Source organism: Nannospalax galili, unplaced genomic scaffold (genome assembly GCF_000622305.1).
Source record: "Nannospalax galili isolate Female #2095 unplaced genomic scaffold, S.galili_v1.0 scaffold146, whole genome shotgun sequence".
Lineage (NCBI taxonomy): Eukaryota > Metazoa > Chordata > Mammalia > Rodentia > Spalacidae > Nannospalax > Nannospalax galili.
In genome coordinates this window covers 3,829,126-3,848,727 of record NW_008357929.1, presented here as the reverse complement: position 1 = coordinate 3,848,727, position 19,602 = coordinate 3,829,126, and the positions used below count along the sequence as shown (strand labels likewise).

Sequence of the window (19,602 nt, the reverse complement as noted above, 5' to 3'; positions counted from 1 at the left end):
CAAAGTTTTAAACATTCTTAATGTTAGTATTTAATATATTTCTTCTCATTTGTTTTAATGTTCTCTGTCAAGTGTTTTGTTTTGTTTGAGGCAGGCTCTTACTATGTAGCCTAGGAACTCTTTGTATAGACCAGGTTAACCTCAAACCTGTGGTGCTCTCTTTGATTCAGCCTCCTGAGTGCTGAGGTTGTAGACATGAGCCATCATATCCAGTCCAGCCAGTTTTGTTTCTTAATTTTATGTATTTCTAGATATTAGGAATTGCTTAGCTCTGCCACCCACATATGGTGGTGTGTGCCTGTAATACCAGCACTTGGGAAGTAGAAGCAGGATTATTGTCAGTTTGAGACCAGTCTGTTGTATATAGCAATAGACTGGCCAGGGCTCCATAGCAAGACCTTGTAATTGTTGTCCTCCCTATTCTTCCCCTCCAAAAACAGTGTATTAACAGATTTCGTATTGTAGGAGTTCCCCAAGATTCAAGATTCAATTTTAATTCTTAAACTAGGTGTGGTGCTGCATGCCTGTAACTAACACTAGCACCTCACACGCAGGAGTTAGAAGCAGGAGGATCAGAAGAAGCTAAGAGTGAGATTAAAGCCATCCTGGGCTACATGAGATCTCATGTCAAAAACAAAGATTTTTTTTTTTTTTCTAGTAGTAAAAACGTTTTAGATGAAATCTGCCTTTTTTTTTTTTTTAATGGAGTACCTTTTACATGTAATTTGAATGCTCTTCTAATTGAGTCAGATGAAATGATTTGAAAGTAAAATTTTGACACCTGAAACAGCAGCTCATGTAGGAAACTTATGCTGTACAATCCTCATTTCTGAAAACAGTTTTTCTTGGACTCCCTGCTGTCCTCTACAAAAGCCTACCCATGATAGCTGGTCTAGGAACCTGGGCAGGAACTGTGTGCTCTTAACCTAAGTTCCCCGCTCCAACTTCCAAACCACATCTGCAGTTGTGATAAATTTGATCCACTGGTAAATCTGGACCCACTGAAGTGGGAAAGTGTTGATTGCAGAGATGTAAGGGGTAGATACGTGTATAAAAAATTCTGGAGACATGAGTGCTAGAAAAAAATATCCCTAATGTTAACAGAAAACCAAGATTTATTACAAATGAGTAAAAATCCAGCTCTGTTTTGGAGTATCCATAGAAACCCTAAAGAAACAATTCTGTATGATTTATTGATCTAGAAAGAAACATGGGTAGGGGGAAAACATGCTAGAACAGTGTCTTGGCCTTACGGAAATTTTGAGAAAAGCACATGTTTATGTATAGGAAAACAGTTTGTAACAGAAAATGTTATTTGGGACTAATTGGAGTATACATGCATGCACATTTGAAAAATACTATATATTATTACGTACGTGCTTATCTATAATGTTAAAAATACTTTTGTTTTCTCAGAACATTCTATAATGGATACATTCTACTTGTGTATTTAAAATGTTGAGGCTACCCTGGTGTGGTGTCCCACGCCTTTAATCCCAGCACTTGGGAGGCAGAGGCAGGCAGATCTCTGAATTCAAGGCCAGTCTGGTCTATATAGTTCCAGGCCAGCTGGGGCTGCAGGGATCCTGTCTTAAAAAGACCAAAAAAAAGGATGTTTCTCTCCTTTGAATCACAAAGAAACTGCTTCAAGGAAGAAATTATAAGAGAGCCTGTGTTACTGACTTGAGGTAGACTGGACATGCTGTTTTAGCCCATTCTGGTTGCAGGATGCTTCAGATCCTTCACCCAGTGTTTACAATGCACTTGAAAAATAATTTAAAAATATTATTTTTATTTTATGTGTATGAGTGTATTGCCTGCATGTATGTGAGTGCACCTGTGTCGTGCAGTGCCACGGAGGTCAGAAGAGGGTGTTGGATTCCCCTGGAACTGGAGTTAAGGACGACGGTTCGTAGCCGCCATGTGGGTGCTGGGAATCAAACCCAGGTTCTCTGCAAGAGCAGTCAGTGCTCTTAACCGCTGAGCGATCTCTCCAGCACCCCAAAATAATTTTTATTAAGCTGAAGACATTTTACCTTATAACACTGGAGAGGTGGTAATTCCTAACAGTTTTTCAGCATATCTGGTTCTTATAGTGACTGGTATTTTCCTTTACAAAAGTGGTAGACTTCTGAATAATGTACAGTGGAGGTACTGAGCATTATCTGATGTACTGTAGCCTGGTGAGTGGTTTGTGGTGAGTGATGGAAGTAGATAGCTTTTATTTACTTCCTTTTACTTTTGAGAAACTTGTTGCCTTTCCAAATGTTGCTCTGTATTGACTGATTTGTTAAAGCAAGTTTCTCTGCCTTTTAGTGTGAAATTTTTATGCTTTCAGCATAATACCTGTTTTCCAATATTTGAAGTTTTAAAAATTTAATTAACTTTTAATCCACAAATATATGTTATGATTAGTACTTGAAAACTTTTACTTTTTACTTGTCGTTTCTCAGGTAAACGCAAAGCACTGAAGTTGAATTTCGCAAACCCACCTGTCAAATCAACAGCAAGATTTACTCTGAATCCTAATACTACAGGAGTCCAAAACCCACACATGTGAGTATTGTCAGTAACTAAATGCAAGGCATAACTCAAGCAAAGGTTTTAAATTATTGTCTTTTATGGGTTTTTTCCAAAGCATAGGGTTGATACTTCTGTTTTCTTACGGTAATTTGAAATGTCACTGTTTGAACATAAATAGATGTGACTGATTCTGTAATCTTAAGTTAGTAAACACAATTTTTCTCATTAAAAAATTTTCTGGGAAAATATCTGCCAAAGACCCAGGTGTTTTTATATTTTTTTAATAGCTCTTAATAAACTTTTCATTCTGTTTCTTCTGGGCTTCTAGTTAAATTGCAAGTTGCATTTAGGAAGGGTAGCTACCTTCTGTGTAAATCCTTACTGTTTACTTAGTAACAATATAGATTCTCATTCTTAATAGGTTAAATTTCTAGAAATTCATGTCATAGTAAATACAAAGTTGAGTTCAAGTCAGTGTACATATGTCAGTGGTTATTTTTTGTTTATTCATTTAATATTTTTAGTTGAAAAATAGAAATGCTGTTGTATCTTACTGAAAATATTGGGAACATGTTTGTTGATCTTAACTAATGACTTCAGATCAATACTTTATATAAACCTTCCATCTAAGTGGTGTGGCATATTAAATAACTGCTCTTCCTCCAGTCCTATCATGGTGACAGTAGCTTTACATGTATACCCATATCCATCATCTTGTCCTAGGGTTGAGAACCATAAAGCAAACAGTTGAAGTTATGGTTGAAAAAGATGGCACACAATACATTGTTTTTTAATAAGTGTCAGCAATTTGGATTGTTGAGCTTTGTTAGATTTCAAATATATTTAGTCTTCTTAAAGAGGCTCATTTATTGTTCCTTTCTTTTTAAAGTTTAGTATATATTGTACTTGCAGACAGTAACAGGTTAGTTGTAGGAACAGTGTCCTTGATAGGGGTACCTGAAGTTCTTTATTTGTGAAAATACAATGTCTAGAAGTACGTGCATGTATTAAGGCTTTCATCTTAGGGTGAAAAATACACTAATGAATACTGCATTAACAATTTATTTGACTAGGAGTGCTATCAGTTTTTCTAGACTAGTATTCATAATTAGGTTTCTCTTCAGAACTCTGCTAGAGTCTGTCTTTTTTTCTTCTTTGAAACATCAAGTGGGGCTTATGTTGAACAAGGAAACCAAGCACTTAACTAGACAGAGGTCCAGCATCATAGAAATGTTCCTAAAAGAATCACCATTCTCATCTCCTAGACTTTAGTGATAACTAGTTCAAAGTGGGTCTTAAACATAGTCCACCTCTTTTACTGTGGTTACTAGCGAAATCACATTTGAAGTGTAAGACAGACCCGGTATGTAAGAACCACCAAACTTAGCAGACTTACTGCTTCCCTTTCCTTCCTTTTTCATTTGGGTCCTCAGAGGGTGAGGAAATAATCTGATCAGGAAATACTGGATTTTAAATTATAAATATTTATAGAATTGGAAAATTAGTAGTATAATTTAATATTATAGAAACTCTTATGCTTACTACCTAGATTTAATAGATATTAATACTTTCCTTGTTTTTTTGTTTGTTGTTTTTTGTTTTTAAAGACAGGGTCTCACTGTGTAGTCCTGGCTGACCTGGAACTCAAAGAGATCCACCTGCATCTGCTTCCCAAGTGCTGGTATTAAAGGCATGTGTCACCATGCCCAACTCCTTTTGGTCCTAAAATGGAAATTTAAGGTGCATAGATCAAAGAATATGAAGGAAAATAGATTAAAAGAAAAGTGTTTGGCTGTTTTCTAAATTTCTGTTAGATTTGTATTATACTAGGTGCTATAAATAAGAATTTATTGTTAAGAGAAGGGGAGAAAGATGAGGTCAGTGGGAGGGAAGAGAAGATGAATATTTTTTAACTACTTCTATAAAATATGTACAAAGTTGGTAGGCTAAAAAGCCAAAGAGCTTCACTGAAGTGGGAGAAAGCTTTAGCCTCATTTTCCAAAATAGGCCCCAGGATACCACTGATCTCTGGCTTGTCTGTCTGTCTCCCTCTGTTTCCTCCTCACTACCTCCCTTTTAAAAGTAGACAGGGATTAGATTCTATTGCTGAGGAAAGATATATGTCAGGCTCCTGTAATTCTTGAATTCAGACGAGGCAAAAAGGTGAGAGAGATCTCTATTACAGACTTTTGCTGTATTTTTTTTCTCTGTGTTTTGGTGCTTCTCTGGTACAGAATAAAGTCTTAGGTCACATGCTTAGACAAAGAAGCACCATCTTTGGTTGGTATCATTTAATAGGTGTTTTGGAATTGACCCCATCCTACATCCTTGTTGAAGCTTCCTATTGAACTTCTCTAGTGAAAATCAGTTTCCTTTTTTTTGGAATTCTTTGTTGTAGGCAGTTTTTCAGTTTCAGGTTTTTCTGCCTTGCTAATCTGCTTATTCATCCATTTGATCTTTCCCAAAGTTGTTGCTATCTCCTTTCCTAGTATCCTTTACATTGGGTCTTGAATCTTGCAAGCTTCTGCTTCTGCTGTTCCATTAGTATTAGACTAGCAGGAGAAAAGCGCTTGTGTATTTAGAAGTCTTGTAATTAAGTGAGGCTTTAAAATGAATGAATGCTTCTGATCTGTAACGAGGTCTTTTCTTTAGGTGGTGGTAGGGAGTTTGAGAGAGTTTTGACAATAGTCTTGAATTCATTATGTAGCTCAGGCTGGCTTGGAGTTCATGAACTTCCTGCTTCAGCTGCCTAAGTGCTGGGATTACAGGTGTGTACCATCAAGCTTGGCTCTTAATGTTTCTTAATTCAGGAATTTTTAAAAAGATAGAAATGAAGAAATGATTATAGGTTCTGAAAGAGTGAGGGAAAAAAAGGGTAATGATATTGTTACCAAGTATTTTAATGCCTAGGCAAGGTACAAACACAGACTCTTTAGAAGAGTATTGAGTAACATTAAGAAACTAGGAAAATGGGGCTGGAGAGATGATGGCTCAGAGGTTAAGAGCACTGGCTACTCTTGGAGAGGACCTGGGTTTGACTCCCAGCACCACATGGCGGCTAACAACTGTCAGAAGTTCTAGTTCCAGGGGATCCAGTGCCCTTTTCTGACCTCTGTGGGCATTATACAGCATGGGTGCACTTAACACACATACAGGCAATACACTCCTACACATAAAAATAATAAAATTAAAAGAAATTTGGATGAGAGTGAAGTTAACTGTTAAATAAGTAGAAGAAAAGAAGTGATAAAAGTAACAGAAACCTAGAGGATATAAAATGAATGAATAGGGACTGGAAAGATGGTTCAGTGGTTAAGAGCACTGACTGCTCTTGCAGAGGACCTGGGTTCAATTCCTGGCACCTACGTGGCAGCTAACGACTGTAACTCTAGTTCCTGGAGAATTAGATGCCCTCTTCTGACCTCTGCTGACATTGCATGACACAGGTGCACTTACATACATGCAGGCAATGCATTCATGCACACAAATTAAAAATAAAATAAAATTAACATGGATGAATAGTAGAGAATATCAACTATTTCAAAAGTTGTTCTTTTTTATTTTTATTTTATGCATGAGTATATTTTCTGCATGTAGGTAGGTGCACCCTTGTTGTGCAGTGCCTGGGGAGGGCATCGGATCCCCTCGACTGGAGTTCCGGATGTTTGTTAGCCACCATGTGGGTGCTGGGTGTTGAATCTGGGTCCTCTGCAAGAGCAGTCAGTACTCTTTAACTACAGAGCCATCTCTCTAGCCCTTAAAAGTTCTTAAAAGATGAGTAAGTGGAAGAGTGTGGTGGTGCACACTTGTTTTCTGTATGACAGTCAGAAGGCTGAGAGAAGTTCATGAATTTGAGTCCAACTTGGGCTGTATAACCTGACCCTGTCTCAAAACAAGTAACCAAACATCAATAATTGATATACCTTTAATACTTGTCAAGGGGCCAAAAAAAGGAAGGCTAGATGGGTATGGAGTCAATGTGTAGATCCACTTCGTGGGAACGTGAAATAAGAGGATTGTGAGTTCCAGGTCAGCCTGGGCTGAATAGAGAGACTCTAAACAAAACAAAGAAAAAAATGAAGAAATCCAAGCTACTATTGTGAAAAAATGAAAGAGGGGCCTAGCACTACAGATCCTACAGATAAAATCACAGTACCGAACTTCAAGTAACTTTATGTCAAGAAATTTGACAAATTGACTTAGTTTGTGACATAAATAAAGCTGATTCAAGAAGAAGTGGAAGATCTAAATCTTTACATCAGTTTAAAAAATTGAACATCTATTTATATCCAACATTCTCACAAAGGACATGTGGGGCCTAGATGGTTTCCTTGCTACGTGATATCAAATATCAAGAAGTAAAGAACTATGGGTCATAGCTCAGTATATATGTCTAATATGTGTGAGACCCAGTGGGAACAAACAATAGCAACAACAAAAAGTAAAGGTCTACATAGCAAGTTCCGGGACAGCTGGGGCTACAGGGAGACCCTGTCTCAAAAAAGACCAAAAAAAAAAAAAAGAAGAAATAATACTAAGCTTGCAAAACTTTTCAGAAGAACTGAGTAGGTAACATTTCTCAGCACATATTCTGATCTTAGCATAACCCTGATAGAAACTAGACAAGAGCATTACAAAACAAAGGAAATTGTAGAACTCTATTGTTGATAAACATAAGCTTCAAAATCCTCATAAGCACTGGTGGGATTCATGTTGATTAGACATTTGAAAATGATCCATATAAGTCATTGCATTAATAAAACAAGGGAGTAAAATATGTAGACATTTCAGTAGGTGAAGAAAAAGTATTTGATAGTATTCATTATTTCTCTAAATAAATCTCATTAAACTAGGAGTGTTAGTTCTTGATCATTAGTGGACATCTGTGACAAAATGCGCATACCGTACTTCTGTCTTGAAAAGACTCAGTGCCATCTCCACGATTGGTAACAAGGCAAGAAAGTCTATACTCAAGGCTCAAAGACATAAAGATCAGAAAAAAAGATGCAAACTAGTCTTGTTTTGGAAGATGATGTGATTATGTATTTACCAAAATATTAGAATTAAGTACTAAATTAATTAGCATGATTATATGTTAGTAAAATCAATTTAAAAAAACTAGCAGAAACAGTGCTAGCAAAAACTAAACAGAACACTTGGTAAGGAACATTTCAAAATGATAATAGCCTTGAAACTACAAGATATTTACGATTAAAGAAAATGCATTAAGACTTCCAAGGGAAAAATTATACCACATTAATTGCTGAGCAAAATGAAAGACTTGAGTACAATGGGGCAAGATGCCATGTTCTGGGCTGGGCATGTAGTTCAGTGGTATAGTACTTGCCTAGCACATACAAAGCTCTAGGTGTTTTCCACAACACTACACACACACACACACACACACACACACACACACACACACACAGTGACAGTCTGATGATATAAAAAAAAAGAATTTAAGTGAAATGTAAAGGATGTTGAATAGCTAAAAATAATATTTGTAAAAAGTAATGAAAGATTTAGCTACTTGATTTCAAGGTTTACTATGAAAATAGAGCAACCTTTGTAGAAGAAGCATATTATAGGTATATAAATTTAATAAGACAGATAGTCCAATACACAAGCACATACATACAGTCCATTAATTTTTGTCCAGGGTGCCTGTACAGTTCACAGGGAAAAGGATAGACCTTTTATGATGATGGAACACATTGGAAAGAGATCTGTAACCGAATCAATCCCAATTCCTAATTTATACCACATGCTTAAGAAATAGCATTATCATAAAGGTTAAAGCAAACATTCCATAAAACTTCTAAAAACACACTGATATATTTGTTATCTGGCACAGGCACAGATTTATTTGACAATACAAAAGATATTTAGTATAGTAGTGGTAAATTGTCACTAAAGGTAATTTGAATTTCACTAAAGATAATATTTCTGCTTATCAAAAGTTTCTTAGGAAAAAATGGAGGCCAGCCATGTTCACGTGACAAAAGATTTCTGGTTATATGCATCTCATATATATATATAAATTCATAATTTAACAACCCAAGAAATAATCCAGCTTAAAAAAATGGGTTAGAGCCAGGCTTGATAGCACTTTAATCCCAGCAATTAGGAGAAAGAGGTAGGTGGATTTATGAGTTGGAGGCCAGCCAGTACTACATAGTGAGTTCCAGGCCAGCTGGGGCTACAGGAAGACCCTGTCTTCAGAAGAAAACAAAATGAAAAAACCACCACCAACAACTAAATGGTTAGAGACTTAAGTGGACATTTCACAAAGAAGTTGTAGGAATGGGTAATAAGAAAAACATATTTAACATCAGTAATCGGAGAAGACGTTGAAACAGCAAAGAACTGATGGTGTTAACCTGCCAAAAGCCTGAAGTTTAAAGACTGCGCAAGTAAATATGGCAGCAGAGTTTTCACATGTTACTGAGGAAATAGAAAAGGCTACAAAAGTCCTTTGATAATGTGCCACAGATTTAAATGTGAACTAACAGTTATTTATTGCCCAGGGTGAAAATGTCCTAGGAAAGATTTGCACGTGAACATTCATAGAAACTCCATTCATAGTGTCCCCAAACTAGAAAAAACCCAAGTGTCTAGTAATGAGAAATGAATAGTGTCTTACTAACTAAAACTAAATAAAAATGACTGTTTACGTAGATGTATAGTGAATCTCCAGAAATGCCAAGATGAATCCAGACACAAAAGAGAACATGCTATTTGGTTCCATCTCTGTGTAATTCCAGAGTAAGTAAAGTTGAAATCAGTGGTAGTGGTTGGGAACAGAGTACTTGTCTTGGGGAGATTGATGAGAATGGCACAGAGGAACCACCTAGGGTGATAGGTTTTCTATGTCATTAAGTCTTTCAAGATAGCTGTATGAATTTGCCAAAGCTGATTGTTCTCTATGCTTATGATTTGGGCATATCACTCTATGTCCATGATACTATAATGAAAAGGACGAAAACAATTGAAGTTATGTGGCTAGATTGTTGACTGTTACTGAGCAGTAATTGTGATTTTCTGTCCTTGTTCTCAAAATAGGTATAGTTTCAATTGTCTTGATACTTGATGATAAATATATGAACACAAGTGTTTTGATTAAATTCACTCTCTTAATCTGGCAAATTTTATTTCTGCTCATTTGATTTCCTTTGTGAGGATGTTTGAAAGAAACCTATAATAGATTGATTGATTTAGTAGTGTTAGGGATTTCATCCAGGGTCTTAAAATTGCTATTTTAGACTTTTTAACATTGGGCAGACCCCCAGCTGTAGGCATTTAAAACTGATTTTTAAAATTTTTTATTTTTATTTTATGTGTTTGAATGTTATGCCCGCATGTGCATAAGTCCATCTGTGTTATATAGTACCCGGGCAGGACAGAAGAAGACATCAAATCCCCTGGAACTGGCTGGTTGTTAACCATCATGTGGGTATTGGGTTTTGAACCTAGGTCTTCTGTGAGAGCAGTCAGTGCTCTTTACTGCTGAGCCATCTCTCCAGCACCCCCAAATAATTTTTTTCTTTTTCGGTCTTTTTGAGACGGTCTCCCTATATCCCCAGCTGGCCTGGAACTCACTACGCAGATCAGGCTGGTCTTGAACTCACAGAGATTTGCCTGCCTCTACCTCCTGAGCACTGGGATTAAAGGCATGCGCCACCATGCCCAGCACCCAAATGAAGTTTGTAAAATAAGATTTATTCATGTATTTAATTTGTGTGTGTGTATATGTGTGCCTGTCCGTGTTTTTCTGTTCTGCCTGCATGCAAGAGAGGGCATAAGATGGATCTCCTGGAACTAGAGTTACAGGTGCTTGTTAGCTATCATGTGTGGGTTCTGGGAACTGAACCTGGGTCCTCTGTAAGAGCACTAAGCACTCTTAACCACTGAGCCATCTCTCCAGCCCCAAGAGTGAAATTTTAAAGAAGCTGATATCAGGTATCACTTGAGGATTAATCTGATATAGAGCATTTGTTGTACCATGTGAGTATAGTATATGTCTAAGTGATTGGATTCCTTTAGGTAACATGTAGGGAGTTGTTGTCTTTATTGTACATTTTTTTTTATGTGTATGAGTGTTGTGCCTTCATGTATATAAGCGCATCCATTTCATGCAATGCCCGCGGAGGTCAGAAGAGGGTGTCGGATCCCCTGGAACTGGAGTTAGAGATGGTTGTTAGCCACCATGTGGGTGCTGGGATTTGAGCCTGGGTCTTCTGCAAGAACAGCCAGTGTTCTTAACCGCTGAGCCATCTCTCCAGCCCCTGTTGTACTTTTAAAAGACTGTTTTCTGAGTCAGGTATGGTTTTCTGAGCTTGTAGTCCATGCTACTCAGAAAATTGAAGTTGGAGAATCATTTGTGCCCAGGAGATAGAGACCTGCCTGGATGGCATATCAAGACCCTGTGTCACAATCAAAGACAAGCCACTTAGTCTTTCTTTTACTATAGAATAGTATAAAGAAAAACAACGTGACTTGTAATATTGTCTATGTAGTTATATTCTCTTTTAAAAAATTAATACATGCCTCAGGTAAGAATAGTCAGTTTATACAGAAAATTATAAAATAATAAGCTTCATGCTATTGATATTTTTTCCCAAGATAACCCTATTAAGCCTAATATGTCCTTGAAGAAAAGCTTAGTAGATATCAAAATATATATATGTGACTTTTCACTGTGACAAAATATCTGATAGAAGCAACTTAAAAGAGGGAGGATTTAGTTTGATTTGTGTGTTCAGGGGCTTGCAGTCCATCGTGACAAGAAAAGCCTGTGGCGAGACTCTGGCAGGGGGTTAGGAGTGTGAGTGATGTTTCATCAGTGGATGTGACCAGGGAGCAGAGTAAAGGACCAAAAGCAGGTGCTAAATTGGAGATAAAAATGTGAGACTTGTCAGGGGATATAGATGACAAGGTTGTCTAGTAAAAGTGGAAAAATTCTACATAGGGTCAAGCCCCAAGGAAGTATAATATTTAAAGGTTTGAGGAACAGGCAAGGAGTAAGAAAAGATGCTTGATACATAGGAGGCAAACTGGAAGTGTGGGATATTATGGACATCTAGTACTTTTGAGAGAGCAGTTGGAAAGGGACTGTGGCTAACAGCATCTAATGAATATTTAGTAGAAACTCCTGAGATATTCCTCCCCCTTTTTTTTTGGTCTTTTTGAGATAGGGTCTCCCTGTAGCCCCAGATGGCCTGGCACTCTCTATGTAGACCAAGCTAGCCTTGAACTCACAAAGATCCATTTGCGTCTGCCTCCCGAGTGCTGGGACTAAAGGCTTGGGTTACCATGCCTGGCCCTGAGATACCGTTTTAAGTGCTATGCTTTTTTTCTTTTTCTTTTTTAAAAATTTTCCATCTCTGCTGGGCATGGTGGCATATGCCTTTAATCCCAGCACTCAGGAAACAGAGGAAGGTGAATCTCTGAATTCAAAGCCAGTCTGGTCTACATCGCGAATTATAGGTCAGCTGGGGGTACAGGGAGAGACCCCATCTCAAAAAGACCAAAACAGTTTTCTTTTGATTGTGTGTTCTTTTTGAGACAAGGTCTCTTTGTAGTCCTAGCTGGCCTGGAACTCACCATGTAGACTAGGGTGGCCTTGAACTCAGAGATCTGCCTGCCTCTGCCTCCTGAGTGCTGGGGTTAAAAGTGTGCGCCACCATACCTGGCTTTGGTTTGATTTTTAAGTGTGTACGAGTGCTTTTCCTGCATGTATGTCAATGTACCCATGGTTGCCAGAAAAGGGGCATTGGATCCCCTGGAACTTGAGTTATAGACAGTTGTGAACTGCCATACAGGTGCTGAGAACTGAACCTTGGTCCTCTGGAAAAGCAGCTGGTGCTCCTTACTGCTGAACCATCTCTACAGCTCTGTGGGGATGGTGGTGGTGGTGCTTTTGACCCCTTGTGGAGATTGTGGCCCAGACAGCGAAGGGAAATTAAGAAAACATACAGCCTGTTAGCTTAGGGCAGCTTCCCTAACCTTTCTCTATAAAGCACAGTCCAGACAAGCTAATGTAATAGTAATCTTTCAGTACAGCTGGCAGGGACCAGCTCTTAGGAAATAGGGGTCTCTAGCAGCAAGATAAAAACATGAAGGTTTCTTTCATCCTCTTAAATATCATTCTTTTCCTTGGTGGTAGCACATTTTTTTTTTCCTTTTAAATTGATAATTGCCTCAAAATATTGCAGATTTCCCTAATTTGACCCTCTGTCTTCCTTTCCCATTCTTCTAAGAGACAGGGTCTTACTGTATAACCCAGGAGGCCTAGAGCTTTGAGTCCTCCTACCTCAGTCTCCTACATGCTGCGATGATGGGTGCCTGCCACTATGCCTGGCTTGTTTACTCCCTTCTGACTATGAATATTAGAATGTGAATGTTTCTAATTTGGGCCTCACACTATAGTCTTTGCAATACAATCTGTTGTAAACATGCAATCAGATGGTTGTGGCCGTGTTCCAATTAAACTTCACTTACAAAAACAAACTGGCCAGCAGCTATAGCTTGCTGACTACATGATATAAATGTTACCTGGTTATCATTGAAGCAATTCTTTTTGGTGACTTTTTTCAGATTTTCATTTTGCTTCATCTCAGATCTAGGCAGAGATACTCATTTTGTTAGTAGTGCCAGGAAGCAGGCAGTTTCCATGGTAACCGGCAGGCCGAGTTTACTGTGGAAATTTCCGGAATTAACAGAGCTGCATTGCAGAAGGATGCATAGAGCAGTATTCATCTAGAGATCTTCACGGTGTGGACACAGAAGAGCAATTGCAGTATATGCAGGGTATGTACTGTTTTTATTTTTGTCTAAGGTTGGTTAGCAGTTTTGTATATGCATATGCTGAGAGAATAAAAAAGCCTTGAGGCATTTGGTATAGCCTGGCTTGGTAAACTCAAGTTTGCTTAAGGGAAAAAGAAAGAATGATTTGGAAAGGAAGATTTGCTGATATCACTGGAGACAATTAAGATGAGCCAGTCTCTTTGAAGAAAATGGTGATGAATTGAGAAAGCATGCTTCAACTTCATTAGATAATACAAGGTTCTATGGAAGGTGGCTCTAGGCAAAAGATTTTTATTTTTTGAGAAATAAGGTTCTCATGTCTAGCAAGAAGAAATCTATTAAGGTAATTAGCTGTTACCTGATGAAAGATACGTACATAAGAGATGGCCAGTGTGTTAATAAGGAGAGATTTGCTGCCTTCTTAGTGCAGTTGACTAAATAATAAGAAAATTTAGGAAGGTTATCAGGTCTGTAATCTTGTTTCTTTTTTTAAGAAAAGCTCTGAAATGTATTATTTTTGGCATTATGTCTAGAAGTAAACTTGTAGGATTTAAGTAGATAATTGGGGTTTCTTATGGTGTGAAATTATAAATTTAAAAGAAAAAAGGATATAAAAATAATTAGATGTGCTTTAGATGCTTCTAACCAGGTAGCATTTATATTATGTAGTCAGCAAACTATAGCTCCTGGCCAGTTTTTGTAAGTGAAGTTTAATTGGAACACAGCCACAACAGCTGGTTGCCTGTTTTCAGAGATTGTATTGCAAAGATTGTATTGTGAGGCCTGAAATAAATTACTATATGATTCTGCATAGAAGAAGATTGAGACTCATGGTGTTCAATTCCTAGGCCTGCTGTAACAAATTGCTGTGACAAGAGTTGGTGGCTTAAAGTAATAGCAGTTTATTCTCTTACAGTACTAGAGTCCAGAAATCTAAAATCAGGATGCTGACTGGGCCATGTTTCTCCTGAAGGCGCTAAGGAGGCTCTTTCCTTCTCTCCTTCCTTTGGATGGTTCCAAGCTTTCCAGGGCTGTGGTAGCAAGCATCCCGCCTTTATCTTCACTTGATCACCTTCCCTGTCTTTGCCTCTTGTAAGGACTGTCACTGTATTGGAAATATTTGAAAAGTTATTTATGTGTATTGCAAAGAATTAAACAATAAGCAAGAGATTTAAGTATTTTGGATCGACCCTAATTCAATATGATCTCTTTTGCATGTGTGTTATTAGTGCAGCTGTGTCGTGCAGTGCCCACAGAGGTCAGAAGAGGGCATTGGATACCCTGGAACTGAAGCTAACAGATAGTTGTTATCTGCCAGTTGTTATCTGCCATGTGGGTGCTGGGAATTGAACCTGGGTCCTGTGCAAGAATAGCTAGTGCTGTTAACCACTGAGCCATCTCTCTAGTCCCCAGGTTTGGTTTCTTAAACTACATTCTGTGCTAAGGCTAGCCAGTTTCTGGCAAGTTTCCTTTGGCAATTTGTGGAGAATATATTTGCAGGAGACTTGGACTATTGGGAAAATATTAAACTCACTTTTCAAGCACAGTGCCATTTAGGCACAGTTAAACCATGGAGCATGGCCTTCATGAGACAAATGTGAGTATGAGAGTAGAGATAGTACTACAATGAATCCTCACTGAGAAGTACTAAAATTCATAGGAAACTGATGAAGACCCGTGCCTAAAACCTCATAGTTCTCTTATTTCTTTGTATCTTCCCTCAGCTCTCATCTCTCAATCCCTAAAAAGTAACAAGTAAATTTAGAAATGAAAAATGGAGGCAGTAAGAGTCAGAGTTACAAGGGATGAGACTCTGGTTATGGCATGGAAAACACACACACACAATGCAAAAGAAGTACTGTTTGAGTTTGTGCCCTGTTGCTGTGATAAAACACTGACCTAAACCAACTTAGAGAAAGAAAGAGTTTATTTGACTTACGGGTGATAGTCCATTATTGAGGCCACCCAAGCAGGAACCTGGAGGCAGGAATTGAAGCAGAGACCACTGAGGAACATTGCTTACTGGTTTGCTCCCATGTATATATTTAGGTGCCTTTCTTGGACAGCCCAGGTACAGTTGCCCAGAGGTGGTACTGCTCACAGTTTTCTAGGTCTTCCTACATCAATTAGCAATCAAGAAAATGCCCATAGATCACAGAGATAATTCCTATGTTGAGGGTCCCTCTTCACTGGTGTGTCAAGTTGACGACTGAACCTAACTCTGACATTCCACTCCTTGTCAACCTTGACACACACATCACTTTAAGTAATATCTTTCCTTTCTTGCTTGTCCTCAAGAATTCATGTTAATATATAAAATATAATACAACTTTAAAAGTCCCATTCCTTAAGAATTTTAATACTTTAAAATTTCAGTGTCTCTTTAAAATAATCCGAAGTTTCTTAAGGATTAAGAAATCCTTAAGCCTTAAGGGCGCCTCTAAAATAAAAGACAAGTTAAATACTCCTACTCCAAGAGGGAAGAACCAGGGAACAATCAGATCAAAACCAGATCAAAACTGAACAGTATGTCTGGCTCAGTGTCCACTGTATGGGACCTATTCATGATCTTCTGGGCTCCAAAGGGCTTAGGCAGCCCTACCCCTGAGGCTCTGCCATTCACAGCACACACAGCTTGTCTTGTAGGCTCCAACTGGCTCCATTCTACACCTGCCACTGTCCTTGTCAGACATCCCACTGTCCCGGCATCTCCAGTATCCTACTGTAACCGAGGCTGCACCTTTACCAAGACCTCTCTTGGCCTCTCACAGTGCCAAGCCTCAGCTGTTTTCTACAACCCCTTTGTGTCTTCAAAATCCTAACTATGTGGGAAAGACTCTTAGACATTGCCAAGTTCAGCTTCCATCTTGAGATGCATGCAGCCTTGGCCTTTCTGAACCTAAGCTTCTGTATACTGACCCTGAGGAAATAATCCTCAGAAGATTTTACCTCAGTAATGCTGGTTTCTTATTAATCACAGCTGATTCTTCCATTCTAGCTGTCCAGAAACCACCGATTTTTCATTCACAATATCTAAGAATGTTCCAGGCAGAGTCTTTGAGGGACTCTTAAACTTCCCTCTGAAACTTTACAAGTTAGGTCTCCATGATCTGCATTTTTCTTGACATTCTTCCAAGCTTCTCATAAGACCTCATTAAGCTCTGAACACACAATTGCTTTTCCAGCCCAAAGTTCTAAATGCTTTCACAGTCTATCCCCCAAACAGCGTTGTCGGGTCCATTGCAGCAATATTCCATTCTCTGGTACTAATTACTGATCTAGTTTGTAAACTAGACCAAGCACCAAATAAGTTAGTGGTAGAGGATGACCATGGTTGGTGTATACCTTTAATCCCAGCATTCAGGAAGCAGAGGCAGACTGATCTCTATGACATACATATCAGGTTCCAGGGCAGGTGGGGCTACAGGAAGACAAAACAAAGTTGATAAAGTGGCAGCATGTATGTACACACCAGTGTGCATGTATTAGAGCCCAAGATTTGGCTCTTGCTGGAGAATCTTGTATTGTGGGAATATATAAATAATCAACAGGCTACAGAGAAGGTCTGCAATGTTTTCTTGCTCTTATCATGTGGGCACATCTGTAAGCCATAGTCATAATAATAAATATCTATCCTTGTATTCCTATGGAAAAATTTAGTATATTTGGGTATATTTTGAAATGTTTGAAAATTGATACATATACTTATGGTGAAGGATCAAACAGTAAGCAAGAAATTCCAGTGTGGATGCTGGAACTGGAGAGAAAACACTCCTCACTTCTGTAATTTGATGGGTTAATGCCTGTAGCCTTAGCTGTACACGTTAAAATGTAATCTCTAATACAGACATATATTACTAGGGTTATAGGTTAGGTGTTTGCCATGAACTAGTGCATCTTGCTTCCTTCAGTCATTGATACAGTAAAGAAGCATGAAGCTTAGTACAGGATTTTCAGGGAGAGTTTTTTAGAAAGCAAGGCCAGGTGAAATCTTGGTTTCCTTTCTAGTTGAATTCTTAGTCTATAAATACATGTATACTGAATACCAAGTTGAGATGGTAGGAAGCCACTGGAATAATGTGTTTTTTTTCCTTTAACCAATCATTTGTATGTAATGTTGAATGCTTAAGCCTGAGTAGCTTTATAGATACATAAAAATTATCTTGAATCCAATAACAATTTTAACTTTTCTGTTGGAATTGTGAGCATTGGTTAGAATAGCCCAAGAAAATAGAATGAAGTCAGATTTATAGAATAGTTTGAAATTAAATTAAGCTTGTTGATCACAGTTTATGTATACAAGTGAAAATTTAAGCTATAATATAAGGTACTCAAAAAAGTGCAAAATTTTAATCTGTGACTGATATGATACAAAATACATGTTCATAAATGTACCTAAATAATATTTTATCCATCCATCCATCCCTCCATCCATCCCTCCATCCATCCCTCCCTCCATCCCTCCCTCCCTCCCTCCATCCATCCATCCATCCATCCACCCATCCATCCATCCATCCATCCATCCATCCATCCTTGAAACAAGTCTCATTATGTAGTAATGGCTGGCCTGGAACTCTCTTGAACTCACAGAGATCTACCTACCCCTGCCTCTGCCTCTTGAATGTTGGGATTAAAGGTATATACCACACCTGGAAATAAAATTTATTTCTATAAAATATTTTTCTTTTGATTTGTTTGAATGAATGTCCTTAAAATAATAGGTGCATTTTTGCGAATGTGGTTATTTCACAGGTAGGTAGGTGTTCAGAAGATAATTTACATAATTGAAAATATTTAAAAATTAGTTATAGAATGTTAATGAAAAGGAGTTGAGATTGTTTGTGTTTACTTGATTCAAGACTTCATATAACAATTTCAGGTGTATTTAAATGGCAATTTCCTGGTAACATTTATTAAGAAACAAGATGGAAATAAAATACAAAATACTGAGAATTGATACAAAGTTACTGAACTTTTTTTTCTTCTTCTTGCGACAGGTCTTGCTGTATATCCTAGGCTGACCTGCATCCTGTGATCCTCTTGCCTCAGCTACTCAAGTGCTGGCTTTACTGGTGTGTACCACCACACCTGGCTCCCAGGCTGACCTTTCTATAGGGTCTCTACTAACAATAGTACAACCAAATAAAACTCCCCAGGTTTTCTCTTAAAACAGAGACTTCCTGAGATAGGGCAGCCTCTTCTCTGTCATCCCTTTTTATGCTTGTCTGTTCTTTTCTCTAGGGGGAGAATGGATATTGAAACAATCTAGGAAGTGAAGTTGCTGTGAGTAAAATGTTGTAGGTGGAAGTAGAGGAGGATTGTGGTAGCAGTAGAGACCAGGACTTGTGCTTTAGTGTCTGCTAGTGTCAATTTAGAGTGTATTAGTAGAGTACAAGGAAACTGGAGGTGGGAGAATTTGCCATGGACAACTGGGACTCTCAAAGGTACTGTACTGGACCTTCAGTGTTTCACCTACCTTTGAACTAGAAGGAGTGGGGACCAAAAACAGTATTTTTTTTTGTCTATTTGAAGCAGGGTCTCCCTGTAGCCCCAGCTGTCCTGGCACTCACTATGTAGACCAGGCTAGCCTTGAACTCCACAGAGATCCTCCTGCCTCTGCCTCCCAAGTGCTGGGAATACAGGCGTGCGCCACCACGCCCAGCTTACTTTTACTTTTAACTTGATTGTCCTAATATATATGGTGTACAGTTTGCCCAGTTTTGACATGTATGTACCTCTGAAACTATTAGTGCAGTCAAGATAACACATTCACAACTCCCCAGATTTCCTCCTTTTATCACAGACTGCATGTTTGGGACTAGTTTTGGTTCTTTTTTTTAATCCTTTTCTCTTTTTTTGCTTCAGGTTTGCTGAGCCAGACAGCAGCTCAGGCAACCAGGGGCAGAGAGAGGCCTAGTTTTGGTTCTTTTGCATGTCTTTCATACCTATTTAGCACATTATATCCATCCTTTAGTTTCTTGAACACATGGAGTGCAGTTTCATTGTTCGTTTTTTATTTTGAGACAGGGTCTCCCAGTAGCCCCAACTGGCCTGGAACTCGCAGATACCGGAGTGCTGGGATTAAAGGCATGTGCCACCATACCTGGCTAGTTTCATTGTTCTTATTTATTGATTATAACATCTCTGTCATTTTTAGGTCAGTGTGAAGGATTGATTTTTTTTTTTCTCATTATTATTCCTGTTTTTTTCTGCCTTTTTGCATACCAGACATTGTTGGGTACTGGATGATTTTGTATTCTTAGAAATAAGTAT

The 19,602-nt window shown here is 38.3% G+C and overlaps 1 protein-coding gene across 3 annotated transcripts in view; it reads left to right on the top strand.

The window, feature by feature from the left end:
• Nucleotides 1-2,452: 2,452 nt before the first annotated feature.
• The window catches only part of Map2k4 (mitogen-activated protein kinase kinase 4), a 98,654-nt gene continuing 81,504 nt past the window's right edge, over nt 2,453-19,602 (top strand). The window contains exons 1-2 of one of the 3 annotated variants that reach the window (XM_008855695.3): nt 13,268-13,332; nt 14,246-14,421. In XM_008855695.3, coding sequence (XP_008853917.1) covers nt 14,288-14,421 — 134 coding nt within the window. In that variant the 5' untranslated portion in view covers nt 13,268-13,332; nt 14,246-14,287. Of the gene's footprint in view, nt 2,557-13,267; nt 13,333-14,245; nt 14,422-19,602 lie in introns of those variants that run through there. The other 2 variants (XM_017795051.2, XM_008855696.2) reach the window with 2 other exon arrangements.